This window comes from Chelonoidis abingdonii, chromosome 6 (genome assembly GCF_003597395.2).
Source record: "Chelonoidis abingdonii isolate Lonesome George chromosome 6, CheloAbing_2.0, whole genome shotgun sequence".
Taxonomy (NCBI): domain Eukaryota; kingdom Metazoa; phylum Chordata; order Testudines; family Testudinidae; genus Chelonoidis; species Chelonoidis abingdonii.
The window spans coordinates 76,866,592-76,881,194 of NC_133774.1; the positions used below are offsets into that span (position 1 = coordinate 76,866,592).

A 14,603-nucleotide genomic window follows, 5' to 3' on the forward strand; every position below is an offset into this window, starting at 1 on the left:
ATTGACTTTATTTTTTAATATAATGTTAAGTCCATCAACATACATCTCCTATGAAGACTACTTAGAATATTCAGACCCTTTATTGGGAGCATATGTTTTGAACTGGCTAGCATATAGTACCTGGATTGCAATGTGAAGTGCATGCACTTCATAATTGTGTGACTTCACATACGTTGATTCTGAAAACACACCAGCATGAAAGCTCCAGCTATGTTTAAAGATTCAGCAGCTGCAGCATGTCTGAACTTCTCTGGTGACCATTGGGGAAGAGGGATATGGATCCATGTGTATATACATGGACAGAGAAATCCATTTTTAATTAAAAGGCTATAAATCCATGTCATGGCTTGTCGCTAATACGCAATTTATTTTGGAGCTTATAATTCAAATGATCCATATTTTGTGTCATCAGGTTCCAACACTGATTATCCTTGTTGTCGATATTAAAATTTTGCTTTTATTGCTTAACATATCTGGAGCCACAAGTTACTGTTTATATAATGCTTCTTTCCTTCCATTTATATTGGATTGAGTTTTTAAAATTTCAGAGATGTGAAAAAAAATTAAAATTTAACTGGGTCTGTTTCCATAGGTTGTTTGTTTTTTGTTCTGTTTCAATTTTAGGACACTTGAGTTCCTCTTCCGTATATCCAGTTTGTCATGCTCCTTATCTACTGGCAACTTCTTGCTCAGATGGAAAAGTTAGGTTCTGGAGATGCAGAGTGAATCCTGAGGCAGTGATTTCTTCTATGCCAGAATATACTGTAAATAGTAATGTTACGTATATATGGGAAGAATGGCCACTACTTGTTGAGGATGGACTTCTTAGTAGTAGTACTGTGAATGTTCCAGGAAGGCCAATAGAAGTTAGTTGTGCACATACAAATAGATTAGCTGTAGCATACAAGCAGATGACATCTAAAAATAGTCGATGTTCTCAAGATTTCATGATGCATGTTAGTATTTTTGAATGTGAATCTACAGGAGGATCATGTTGGATTCTGGAACAGACTCTTCATTTAGATGAAATAAGCATTATGTTGGACTCTGCCATTAGTATTGACAGTAATTTAATGGCATACAATAAACAAGAAGTTTATTTATCTAATAATGAGAGGATTTTGCCCAGCACAAAGCACTTGGTTCACTTAGACTGGATGTCTAAGGAAGATGGATCACATATCCTAACAGTAGGAATTGGATCAAAGCTTTATATGTTTGGCCAGCTGGTTGGGAACATGCATGACCAAAGTAGTAAGGAGATGTCTGCATTGCCACTGTGGGAAAATGCAAAAGTTACATCCTTTTGTAGGTTTGTACTGCTACGGTGCGTGGACTTAGTTTCTTCAGTAGAAGGATCGCCTCCTTTGCCAGTTTCTTTATCTTGGGTACGTGATGGCATCCTTGTAGTTGGGATGGATTGTGAAATGCATGTTTATTCTCAGTGGCAATCCCCTTCAAAACAAGAGTCAGTTACGAGTGATTCTTACAGTGGAAGCACACCATCTATCACTAGCTTAATGAAACAAAGCCAGTCGGCTGGTTCTGGCCTGCATCCACCAAAGCGAACCTTAACCAGATCCATGACAAGTCTTGCACAGAAACTTAGTGGAAAAAGAACTGCATTTGATCTGTCTGTGGAAATGGAAGATTCTGGTCTTTTTGAAGCAGCTCATGCATTATGTCCAACTTTACCACAGTACCACCCTTTCCAGCTTCTAGAGCTTATGGACCTTGGTAAAGTACGTAGAGCAAAAGCCATCCTGTCTCATTTGGTGAAATGTATTGCTGGGGAAGTTGTTGCTATAAATGAATCTGAACCTAATCATGATCGGCGACTTAGATCTCTCACAATTAGTGCTAGTGGAAGCACTGCAAGAGACCCCAAGACATTCAACAAAACTGAGAATACAGACTATACAGAAATAGACTCTGTTCCACCACTTCCTTTGTATGCATTGCTTACTGCAGATGATGACTGCTCACATTTTTGTTTAGAGAAATCCAACAATCAAAATAACTTAAATAAAGAAAATAGTTTACCAGATGAAAATTATGAAGATCTTTTTCAAAACTCCAGCCTAAATACAGATGATCTTACCGTGTTTGAAGCAGATGAAGATAATACAAAGCCAAAGATCATTGATCTTTCTCAGTACAGCCCAACTTACTTTGGACCAGAGCATGCCCAAGTTCTTTCTCGTCACTTGCTGCATTCCAGCTTACCAGGTCTCACCAGGATGGAGCAAATGTCATTGATGGCCTTGGCAGATACAATTGCTACTACCAGTACTGATATTGGAGAAAGCAGAGACAGAAATCAGGGTAAGCTATATATTTGAAGTGGTAGGCAATACTCTTGTAATTCACAAGCCTTTTTGTGAGGATTTTTGTTGTCTTGCAAATGTCTTTCCAGATTCAGTTGTACTAGTATGATGGTCCCTTCTGACCTTAAAGTCTATGATTCTATGTACTATCAAACAAGATTTTACCATCTGCTGTTTAACTAAACGGTCCTTTTTTTTAAAATTGCAAACATCTTCATAACACTTATTACAGAAATTAAGTTATGAACTTCAGAAGTATTTTCATTTTTCATTGTTGACTGATATAATCATGAACTGTATGTGTTCATTGTGAAGGGCCCAAGAGACTTGCTTTGCCCTTGATCAGAAATAACCCAAACATGACCTTCCATGCATGCTGGGAAAAGGGGGAAAAATTAACAGGCTTTTTTGGGAAGATTTGAGGGTATGTTCCTGGGGCACTAAGTTTATTTTGCAGCTTTGATGTAATGACTAGCTGAATTAATTCATTATTTGTATGGGTGTTTTTTGTGGGTTAGGTGGGGATGAGATGAGGATTGGTTTACTGTTGGGTGGCTGTAGTTAAATTATAAATCCAGTTGTTAGGATCCAAAGAGCTTTTTGTGCGGTTGCTATTGTTTAAATCTAAAGAAACAATCAGAAGCGTTTCTTCCTGAGAATTTTACTCTAACTGTCATATGAATGCACTTCCCTTTCTCAACCAAGCTTTTTCCCTTTATCCAACATAATAGTTGTATAATACTTTGATACAATAAGCAGCATATTGTTTTTAGTTACTGATTGAAAGAATAGGGAAAGTATGATTTTTTTTCTTAGAGTTCTAAATTGCTCTGAAAAGCATGCTCAGGGCATGCATCCTTTTTTGCCACTAGATTGCCTTTGTTTCTTTGTCACTAGTATCTTAGTTTGGGGTTTGAGTTGAATAAATCACTTAATTCATGAGCTCTTTTTTTAAATGTGACATCATAGATAGTGGTCTAGCAAAGAGAAATCAGAGAGGTATTTATAGTCATTTTCCATTTTTTCAAGTTCCTTTCATATGCATTTTCTTTCAGTGAAAATATGACTCAATTTTTATTTTATAGGTGGAGAAACGCTTGATGAATGCGGCTTAAAATTCCTTCTGGCTGTTCAGCTTCACACATTTCTGACAACCTCACTTCCTCCTGTCTATCGAGCCCAGCTGCTTCACCAAGGTAACCCTACGGATTGTTTTTTGGTTTTTTTGTTTTGTTTGTTTGGTGGGGGGGGAACACCAGTAACTCAGGATTATCATTGGTGCTACCTCCTTGAAAATTGCCACTTTGCAAGGCTGTTGGGTGCTGAACTTTATAATAAAACAAAAACAAATGTTTGGCTTTGTACTTAAAGTAAAATATTCCTGTCAGCATTAGAAGCAAGACCTATTTGCTAAGGACTGGCCAAATGCAAAGGCTCTTTTTGTAATATTTTCAACAGCCTTGGTTTAGGTTCTACCTCTTGATGAGCTCTGTAAAACAAACTAAGATTGAACGTAATTTCTATTTTTCAGTAATGTTTGGGTTAATGAGTTATTCATCTGTAAACAGCCTAGTTGAGCACCGCTCAAAGCTGTATAAAGATATGGCTGATCCAGTTGCTTAACATGCTTAAGATTACCTGTAACTTAAAAATAACAATACTGATTTTTTCTAAATGTAATGTAAGTTTGTAGGTCCTGATGATACTTAAAAGAAAATAAGCGAATTCAGAAGTAAACTTACACAATAGATTATTCTGAATGTTGAAATGAAGCAAGATAGTTTTAGAAAGTGCATGCTGAATTGATTGTACAGGCATTCAAACTCACTTTGTTCATACCACACCAGAACATAAGACTTAAAGGAGTACTATGTCAGTGGTTCCGAACCAAGAGTCCGGGGTCCCCTAGGGGGCCGCGAGCAGGTTTCAGGGCATCCACTAAGCAGAACCAGTGTTAGACTTGCCCAAGGCAGAAACCAAAGTCCCACTGCATGGGGCTGAAGTTTGGGGCCCTGAGCAACTTAGCTTTCAGTGAGCCCTGTGACATGAGGTCCTGGCAATTGCCCTGCTTGCTGCCCCTTAATACAGTCCCTGGCTTTTATATGCAGAAAACCAGTTATTGTGGCACAGGTGGGCTGTGGAGTTTTTATAGCATGTTTGGGGGGCCTCAGAAAGAAAAAGGTTGAGAGCCCCTGTACTATGCCATACTAAATTTTGCTGATGGGTCTGTTTGGTGTAGTTCTGTCTTAAAATAAAAATGACAGTGTATTTCATGAAAGTGAAAGGGTATTTAGCCATTTCATTAATCCAGATGCTTTAATGATGGAAATATTTGCTTGATACTGCATAAACTTTTTAAAAAAAACCAACTGTGAACATATTGTAGCTACAGTCCTTTTTATCTGTAAAATGCTCAGTTAGGACAGAATTTTCCATGTTTCCTTTTTGCTTTGGGTAAATAATACTTGGTACCAAAAGATTACAAAAGCCTGTTTCCTGAAAGCCGTTTCCAAATTTGACCTCTTATATTGGAAGTTGATGAAATGCTGAGATGATGATTTTTTCAGAAGAAATAAAACCCCAGAATGTTTACAATTTAGACATTAAAGCTTGGCATGATTTTAAAAAAAAAAAGAGGAAAGGTGGGGGGAAAAGAAACTTTTCACTGAACATATCAGTATTGTTAGCTTTCCTTGGAATTTAGCATTTAATCAAAATTAAGCTAAACTTTCTGAAATTTTTGGTAAATTTCACTTAATATACAAAATTTCACATAGGTATAACAACACCACTACCTATCTTTAAGGACATTTCTCTGCAGACATTCATGTTTAGTAGTTATTTATATTTTAGTCATTACATCTATTGTCCGTGAACTAGAAATGGCCAGTTTATAAGTGAATAATAAACAGGTTGTTCATTTGTAAAACAGTAATGAACTTTCACATATGTGTAACCTAGGAATGCAAGGCCTGCAGTTGTTTTAATGCCTACCAAGTTTCTGGTCTTGTACTTTCACAGTTAAAAATCAGAAACAAAACCTTCTGAACTTGCAGTTTGTTTTTCAGGTTTTGTTGTTACTGAACGAACCCTTTTTTCCTTTGTGGATTATTGTATAGGCTTGTCTACTCGTCACTTTGCGTGGGCATTTCATTCAGTAGCAGAAGAAGAACTACTGAACATGCTCCCTGCTGTGCAGAAAGGGGATCCGACTTGGTCAGAACTCAGAGCTATGGGTGTAGGATGGTGGGTTCGGAATATCCATAGTTTGCGCAGATGCATAGAAAAGGTAAATATAGTTTACTGAAAACAAATTAGCTTACAGCATGTTACCAGTTATTCATATATCCTAGAATAATTATGCTACCCAATTTCCATATACGAAAATGGTTGAAGTACACTAGCGTCCTGTTAACTCTTGTTCAGTTACAGGAATGCTATGATTAGAGGGCCTTAAGAGTCAAGAATTTAACAGCAGTGGGATGGAGAATTGTCAGTGCTTCATGAAGGACGTGAATTTTTTTTACCATAGAGAGGGAATGGATGGGGGTTGGCTTCATTTCTTGTCACTTTACTGATTTTACTTGATTCTGTCTTAGTGCTGAGGGTTGGACTTGATGTCTTCTCAAAGTCTCTTCCAGTGCTACATTTCTATGATTCTGTGACTTTTAGGCTCATCTTCATCTTGTAGAAATATTTGGTTTTAATTAATTCTGCCCTGTGAGGGAGTATAAATGTCCTGATAAACTCTGCAAAGTCTTATTATTGAACATTCAGTATTTGGAGTCAACCAGTCAAGTAATTTTTAGCACAAGAGCCTTGCTTGACTTGGGCACACACAATGACTGTTAGGAGATGGAGTCCAGTATGGAAGTGATTTGTCATTGTGGCAATGATAAAAAGGCACTACATTACTTTGTATCTGCCATGAGAACATGTATTAATGAGATATGAAGGCTCAACTTGCACATTATTTATTATTTTAACAAATGGAGTGTAAATCTGCTTGTATGTTCAGTTATTTAGGAAACATGTTTTTTCTTTTACTTGTATGCCTGTGCGTATTATATTCTTGTTTTTTTGTGAATTTAACATCTATAGATAGTATGTTCAGGGCACCAAAGTGGTGCAGATATTTTTCTACAGTCTCTGCTTCCTGAGGACTGCAGGTGAAAAATACTAATGAAGTCAGAAGGTAAGTCTGCTATCAGTGAGAAGTCAGACACTCTGCAGGACACTGGAAGCTAGGGGCAGCATGGATCCTATGGAACTGTCTAAGAGGAAAATTGGTTTAGACCAGGGGTCGGCAACCTATGGCACGTGTGCCAATTTTCAATGGCACGCTGGAGCCTGCCGGGACTCCATCATGCCACTAAAAATCCTGCCCAGCCCGGCGCGCTTTCCTCTGCACTCCACTTCCCCCGCGGGGCGGGAAGCAGAAGCATAGCTGTGCGCACAGGGTGGGCAAATGGCCCCACTCTCCCGGCACGGCAAGCCGCGGGGTCCGCGCTCCCGGGCCGCAACGCGGGGCCGAGCGCAGCAAGCTGCCAGCCCCTTCCCCACCTTCTCCCCTCCCCTGGAGTCCTGCCGCCACGCGGAGCGCTCTGGGGGTTGGCTCCTGAGGGCAGTGTTTGGCTCCGCGGGGAGGCAGAGACACTCCCTGCTCAACCAGAGGGGCGGGGCTGTGTGGTCCCGCGGAGCAGCGTATCTAGCTCTGTGTGGAGCCTCATAGTAAGGGGCCCAGGGCTGGGGGGGTTGGATAAGGGGTGGGGGCAATTAGGGGACAGGGAGCAGGGTGGGTTGGAATGGGGGGTGGGATCCCGGGGGTGGTTTAGGGCAGGAGGGTGGGTGGGCAATGGAGTCCTGGGTTTGGTGAGGGCAGAAGCAGTCAGGGACTGGGAGCAAGGAAGGGTTCCTGAAGGGAAGTTAGGGTGGGTCTCTTGGAAGGGTGGTCAGGGACAAGGATGCGGGGGTGTTGAGCCATTTCGCCAGCCCAAGCTTGGCAACCGCAAGCGTCCCGCGCGGCCCTGCGCCCCACAGCACGCAGGTGGCACGCCTGGGCCTGGAGCCTGGCCCTGTGATGAAGTTGGAGTTCTGGGGGCCTGTCAGGAGGCAGGGTGGAGAGGAGTTGGGACAGGCAGGGAGGGTTGTGGAGTTCTGGGGTCTGGTCAGGAAACAGTGAGCATGGTTTGATAGGCATGGGAGTCCGGGGTCGGCTGGGAGGGGGTGTGAGGTGTGGGGCAGTCAGGGACAGGTAGGAAGGTAGATCCCAGTCTGGGACAAGGGAACAGAGGCTTAGAATGGGGGTGGGTCCCATTGAGGGGGTATCAGGGAAAGGGAGCAAGAGGGGTGAGAGTTTTAAGGGCAGTCACCCAGCACTCTCCCCTGAGCCCGACACCCCCCACACAACACAACACACACCCCCGCACGCTCCCAGGCCCCTGCCCCGACCTGTGCCTCCTCATACATACACAGCCCTCTACTTACCATTCACTCCCCCCCGCCCACCCACAACCCTAGCCCTGACTCTGGCCACCTCCACCCCTACCAGCGCCCCCTCTGCCCTGACAACCTCACCCCCCACATACCAGCCCCCAAGCCCCTGACTCCAGCCTGCTGCCCCCAGCCCTCTGGGTCCTGGCCGTCAGCTCACCATATGACACAGCCAACTGCCGGTCGGGGTTCGGCTGACTGACCCTGCCAGCTTGGGGTCCCTGCCTGCAGGCCCTGCTCAGTCCCCTGCCAACCTAGGTGAACAGAACCCCAGACCAGCACAGGCTGAGACAAGCGCCAGCAGCATAAGATCAACATTTTAATTTTCATTTTAAATGAAGCTTCTTAAACAGTTTGAAAACCCTGTTTATTTTACAATACAACACTAGTTTAGTTATATAATATATAGACTTATAGAGAGACTTTCTAAAAAATGTTAAACTGTATTACTGGCACGCGAAACCTTAAATTAGAGTGAATAAATGAAGACTCGGCACACCGCTTCTGAAAGGTTGCCGACCCCTGGTTTAGACCCTGGTATCACATTTCCTAATATTCTGTGCCCATAATTTTCATAATGGCTCCTATACCTTGCAAGCTTTATGTATCAGTGAAATGGAAAATATTGACACTTAGGTCTAAGCCTACTGTGCTTATTTAACATTCTGTTTACATTAACTGTAGTGTTCCACACCTGTTTCAGGCTGTCTGGAGACTGAGGCAGACAACAGTGCATCAGTTTATATTTGGTTTACCATATGGCTAGATATGAGGCAAGATCCTCAGTTTGTATAGAAGGGCATAGCTTCATTGGAGCCAGTGGAGCTATGATGATTTGCACTAGATGACAGTCTGGTCCTTGATTATTGCTTTAATGAAAGCTTAAATTATGTCACCCAAGATGTAGTCACCTAAGAAAATGAATGGCTTTTGTTGAACTATAATCCAGCTTAACTTGACCTGACTGATTTGCTTCAGCACACACTTGAACCCTTTCTGCTGCCCTCAAATTTTACTAAGTGAAACCATTTCTCTCAGAAGCCAATTGAAATTACTTGCATTTAATAGAAAAACTGGTAACTACAACTTTGCATGCATGTCACCTCCCATCTTTTGAATGATGCTATAGGATAAAACTGATAACCAATATTGAGGATATTCCGTTAAAATCTGTGGAGACCAATCATTATAGTAACAAGGGAAGTTTAGGAGATGCAAGCCTCTACTATATAACGTGAGCCAAACTTTGAGAGTTTCTAAAATGGACCGTCACAAATCTGCATTTGTATAAGCATATTTTGTGGGATGACTATGACAGGTGTATTGGAAATTTGGCCCTCTATGATTTACTTGTCCCCTGGGTGGACAAAATTGATGACTTTTTAACAGGGTTTTTTAATTTAAATTGGATTTTTTAAATTTAAATTATATGCAGATTTACTTTAAAAAAAAACAAACCTATTTACATTTAAGTTTGAAATTGGCAAGCTGTTAAGACCTGAACTTACCTGTTTGTTTGGTTTTTTTAAAAAAAGTAAATTAAAGACTGTCATAAACAGATAGCTAAGGGTTAATGTTTCTTTTACCTGTAAAGGGTTAACAAAGGGAACCAAACACCTGACCAGAGGACCAATCAGGAAACCGGATTTTTCAAAGTGAGGGAGGGAACTTCTGGGTGTGTTTTGTCTTTGTTCTGCCTGTTTGTTTTCTCTCGGCTATGAGGGAAGAGCTTTTTTTTTTTTTTTCTCCTATCTCCAAGCTTTTTTCTACCCTTCTGTTCCCAAGTTGTGAGTACAAAAGGAAAAGCAATAGGTTTATATTGTATTTTGTATTTACATGTGTGGAGTTGCTGGAATGTTTAAATTGGATATCTTTTTGAATAAGGCTGATTATTCATATTTTCTTTTAAGCAATAGCCCTGTGTTATGTCATCTTGATGCAGTGATCATGTCATGTGTTTTTTCTTTCTTTTTTATATAAAGCTTTCTTTTTAAAACTTGTTGGATTTTCTTTTCCTAGTTAAGGCAAGGGGATAGGAATCTCTGTGCCAGGAGTACTGTCTCTCTCAGGGAAAGACTGGGAGGGGGGAGAAGAAGGAGGGGGGAAGGTAATCGTCCTCTCTGTTTTGTGTTTCAAGGGATTGAAGCAGGGAAATCTCCTAGTATCCCCAGGGCGGGAAAATCTGGGAGGAAGTAAAGAGCAGGAAGGGAAGTGGGTTATTTCCCTTTGTTGGAGGCTCAGGCCATCTGAGTCGTGGGGGTCCCCCAGGGAAAGGTTTGGGGAGACCAGAGAGTTTATCAGGTACTCAGAATCCTGAATGGTGGCAGCGAGATAAGATCCAAGCTGGTAATTAAGCTTGGAGGTTCATGCTAAGCACCCAGATTTTGGACGCTAAGGTCCAGATTTGGGACAGAGGCTTATTACATGATGACAAGAAATAATATTTAGTACATATTTGCCAGCAAGTTTTAAAGAAATTCAGACCACTTAACTGGTGGAAGTCATTGGCTAAATATTTGAATCTTGCCTTCCTCTTCCGATCTGCACATAAAACCAGGTATGAGAGGATGAGATCTATTGGTTTTAAAATCTTGAAGGATATAGTATTAGAAATCAGTTCAATTCACTAACTACAGATAATATTTCCTTTGCTTAATAAATCAGTTAGTGAAACGTGCAAAATGTGTTTTAGTAAACTTTTTTTAATGTATCCAGCACATTGATTTATTTAATTAAAAACTGTTACAATACTGGTTTTGTGCATTTTAATTGAATTTACATTTTCACGCAAATAATCACCATCTGATAAAGAAGTAATGGATCATTCACCATTTTTCTGAAATACAAAATCCAAAAATTAAGTATCTGACTAAATGTATGTTAAATCATGTAATTGCTTTAGAGAGAGAGTGAGTGTGTGTGAGAGAGAGAGAGAGAGAGAGATGTATTCTTCTGATTAGCAAAAGGAAGCATCACATTTAGTGTAAAGACTCTATTCAGCTGCAAAATCAACATGTTTTAAATGTTACCAACCAATAGGAAACACCTTCCACTAGAAAATGACAGAAGTGCAAATGCAAAAAACACAATTAAAATTTATTTAAATCAAGGTTTCCTGTTTGCTGGTTTATGTCAGTTAAAATGAGTTAAATCATTATGATTTTAAATCAGTCCATTCTGCTTTTCCTTTCCTAATGACTTAGAACTATTTCTCATATCTATCAGAGTTTCTGCCCAAATGTTCAGTGCAAAAGAGTTAATGTAGACTAAGTAAACAAATGTTTTTATTTATTTATTTACATAACTGACTTTTATCATAACCTGAAATCAGTGTAACTTTGATTTGATGAGGAACTGTTTTTTGTTAATTGTAACAAAAAATGTACCTAATTGATCTTTGCCAGAACTCCTTAAAATGAAATTTATTTAACAATGACTAAATCAGTTTAGGGATAGTGCTTTCAGATGACTTTTAAATTTGTCACAAATTTAACAAAACGCCATATATTCACAGGTAGCCAAAGCAGCTTTTCAACGAAACAACGATCCACTTGATGCAGCTATTTTTTACCTTGCAATGAAAAAGAAGGCTGTGATTTGGGGATTATACAGGTAGGAAACATACAAGAAATCATTTCTTTATAAATTCTATTTGTAAATATTTGCTCTTAAGTACAATTCTGTATTGTCCAGTCCATTTGATAAAAATAATTTGTCTCCTCTTTTATTCAAAAGCAGTAAAAAAAAAAAAAACGTTCCAAAAATTCCTTTTACTGATGCATGTGCTTTGGTAATCATAATGTGTTCTGAAGTCTATTCATTTTTGTGTTTTACTGGATCTTGCCACACAAGTGTTTTAGCCAAAAAAGTTCTGATTTTCTTCAGTCTTTAAATCACTATATGTTTAAAAAAGACTGCCAGGTTCATATTCTTTCATTCTTATAATTCAGAATTTATTCTTTCTTTTAAAACTTCAATTTCAACGGGATGTATTTATAATTCACACATTGTGGTATTTAAAAATGTGTGTTTGAAATTATTTTGCTTAATCTTAAAATAGGCACAGAATATAAATTTTAATCTAGAATAAACTTTTAAAATTGTACATTTGGGGCCTTAAGTGTGATACAAATTCTAAAACTGTACTGCACATGTGCAGTGACTAACTTTACATGTTAGATTACATATTTTGTCAAGATTTCCAAAATGGCTAAAGTTTAGTCTCTTCAACTTCTAATAGCCTCATCCACCACTACACAACCCTGAGTCATTCCAGAGCACTATTCTGTGAGTGTACTTAACTGAGGCCGGGGGTCCTGAGGAAAAAATAGCATGTGATTATATAAATAAAGACTGGACTATAATGCTTGTTCACAAGGGGCCTGAATTGAAGTCACATGGCATCCTTAATTCTATCATTTTCTAATGTTTGAGTGCTCAACTTTGCAACCTTGATGTTCTTTTCATGTAGGTTTTTGATGTAATATACTTTATTTTTAAGAACTGTCTTGGGACAAATGAACTTTTCCATGTTCATTGTTCAAATTGATCAGACTGATTTAAATTGTCAGTAGCTTCTGGTATTGTCTGTCACTTTTTTAAAAATAGCAAATCTGTTAGGATGTTATCAAAACCATGAGACAAGAGACTCTGTTTACCACTGGAAAGATTATTGCACTTGATGTCACATGAGGAAACCAATAATAAAGGCTTTCAAGCAAATGACTGGTACTATGTGAGGATATTTTTGGTAAGTAGTATTGCAACAGAGCGGTAAAGCTTCTAAAGCATGTTGTATTCTTCTTCGAGTGCTTGTTCCTGTCGATTCCATTTTAGGTGTGCGCGACTGTTGGAGATTTTTGCCTTAGTGGTACCAGTAAGGCCAGCGGTAGTGCCTTCTAGAGTGCCACGTTCATGCCACAGTATATCAGGCGCTGCCAGCCCATGCCCTCTCAGTTCCTTCTTACTGCCCATGGTGATCACTTGGTTCTCCTCCCTTGCTTGTTAAGAGCTAGCAGTTTCTTCCATTGAACTTCATGCCTTTGGGCCTTTGTTCAATTGTAGTTAGTGTTAAGTAGTTAAGTGCATAGTTAGCTGATAGTTAAGGTCCCAGCAGGACTTTGCCCTGAGCTTCCGGATTTAAGCCTTGCTCAATCTGTGGCAGGCTTATGGCTGTGAGTGACCCCCATGACAGCTGCCTTAAGTCCTTGGGGGAATCATACAACAAGGAGCATTGCCGGATTTGTAAGAACTTTCAGCCTCACACTCAGAAGGAGAGGGACATTGGCCTCAGGGCCCTCCTGATGGAGTCTGCTCTCCGCCCGGCTTCTGAGCCCTCTACGCAGGCCACACAGAACTTCGGCTTCCATGTGCAGTGCACTTCCGGTGTCCACTTCTCTCAGCACTGTTCGCCATCACCAGCGTTGAAGAAGAAGGCAAAGAAGCACTCACCAGCACCGAGCAAGAAGGCCCCGGGGTCATCTGGTAGAGGGACCAGGCCTGTCAACCAGCCTTCTCTGGAGCAGTGCAAGCATGGTTCCGTGGCTGGGGCTCTTACCCCTCTTAAAGCTCCATCATTGACTCTGGTGAGCGGTATGGGACCCACCACCCTGCCTGCACTGTCATCATCCCAAGCCCAGGTGCAGAGAGAGCACAGGTCTCCATCTGCTCTTATGACATCTCTGGTGCCGCAGGACCAGGCTTAAGCCTCCCTGAGAGGGCAAGCCAGCTGTTAAGACCCCCCAGGGGCAGGGGAGTGCTGTCTGTTGCCAGACAAGCAATCCCATGGCAAGTTGCAACCGTGCCACTGCTTGCCTAAACTCTCCCCCCGGACGCCAAGACGTTATTTTCCAGTGTGAGAACAACGCTCCCCATATTAAGACCAATGCCATTTGCCCTCTTGCCGATCCACGTCTAGACTTTGCTCCCTCTGACGTTACTGGTCTCTGCAGCAGTGTTCCCATGATGCCAGTCTCCCCAGCACCAGGACCATTCTTCCTGCTCAGCCCTCACCGGTAGCCACAACCAGCAAGCAGACCCAGGCATTGACAGCTCCTCCCTGGTCTCTGGAGAGTGGTTCCTCTGCTGCAGAGGCCCAGTTCAGCCCATTTCCCCAGGCTCTGTGATGGGATTGGGCACTGGAAACTGCTTTACCGTTCACAACACTGCAGTGGCAGCAAGGCCAGTGGCCAACACAGTGGCTGTATTTGGGAGCATGGGGAGTTCCATTGATGACCATGTCCCCTTTGGAGCGCGCTTCAGTGGCTGCATTGGAGTGAAAATCGATGACTGCACTGGTACTGGGCCAGGTGCCAGAAGCTCACTCCGAGGTTGGGGTGGAGGAACCGGTGCCTACCCCCAAACCTCTCTCTCCAGTGGCTGCCGAGCCCTCAGGGCCTCCTCCTCTTCCCCGGACGAGGCAGTTGCAGGATCTTCCCAGGGCCAGCCCCCCGGATGACTTCAAACAACACCAAGCCCTTCTCAGGCAGATTGAGGAGAACTTCGGCTGGAAATTTAGCAGATGGCAGAGCAGGAGGACACTCTCTTTTCCATGTCCTCTCAGCCTCCACACTCACCTGGATCGCTCTACTGTACACGATGGGGTTCTCAAGATTGCTAAGTCTCTGTGGCAGACCCCTTTCTCTATCCCACTGTAGCAGGGTAGTTACCCGCTCCTGCCCTGAAAGGGCTTCAAGCCAGCCTTGGGAGAGGGCTGGGGCTGCGAACTAAAGGCTCACTGATTGGGGAAGCAGCCGCAGCTGGGCCATGCCCCAATCAGGCTGC

General features: G+C 41.7%; 1 protein-coding gene across 3 annotated transcripts in view; it reads left to right on the plus strand.

The window, feature by feature from the left end:
- Positions 1–14,603, plus strand: part of DMXL1 (Dmx like 1) — a 145,359-nt gene that overhangs the window by 62,924 nt on the left and 67,832 nt on the right. For all 3 annotated transcript variants that reach the window (XM_032799667.2, XM_032799668.2, XM_032799669.2), the window contains 4 exons: positions 625–2,325; positions 3,413–3,523; positions 5,447–5,616; positions 11,335–11,432. In XM_032799667.2, coding sequence (XP_032655558.1) covers positions 625–2,325; positions 3,413–3,523; positions 5,447–5,616; positions 11,335–11,432 — 2,080 coding nt within the window. The remainder of the gene's footprint in view (positions 1–624; positions 2,326–3,412; positions 3,524–5,446; positions 5,617–11,334; positions 11,433–14,603) is intronic.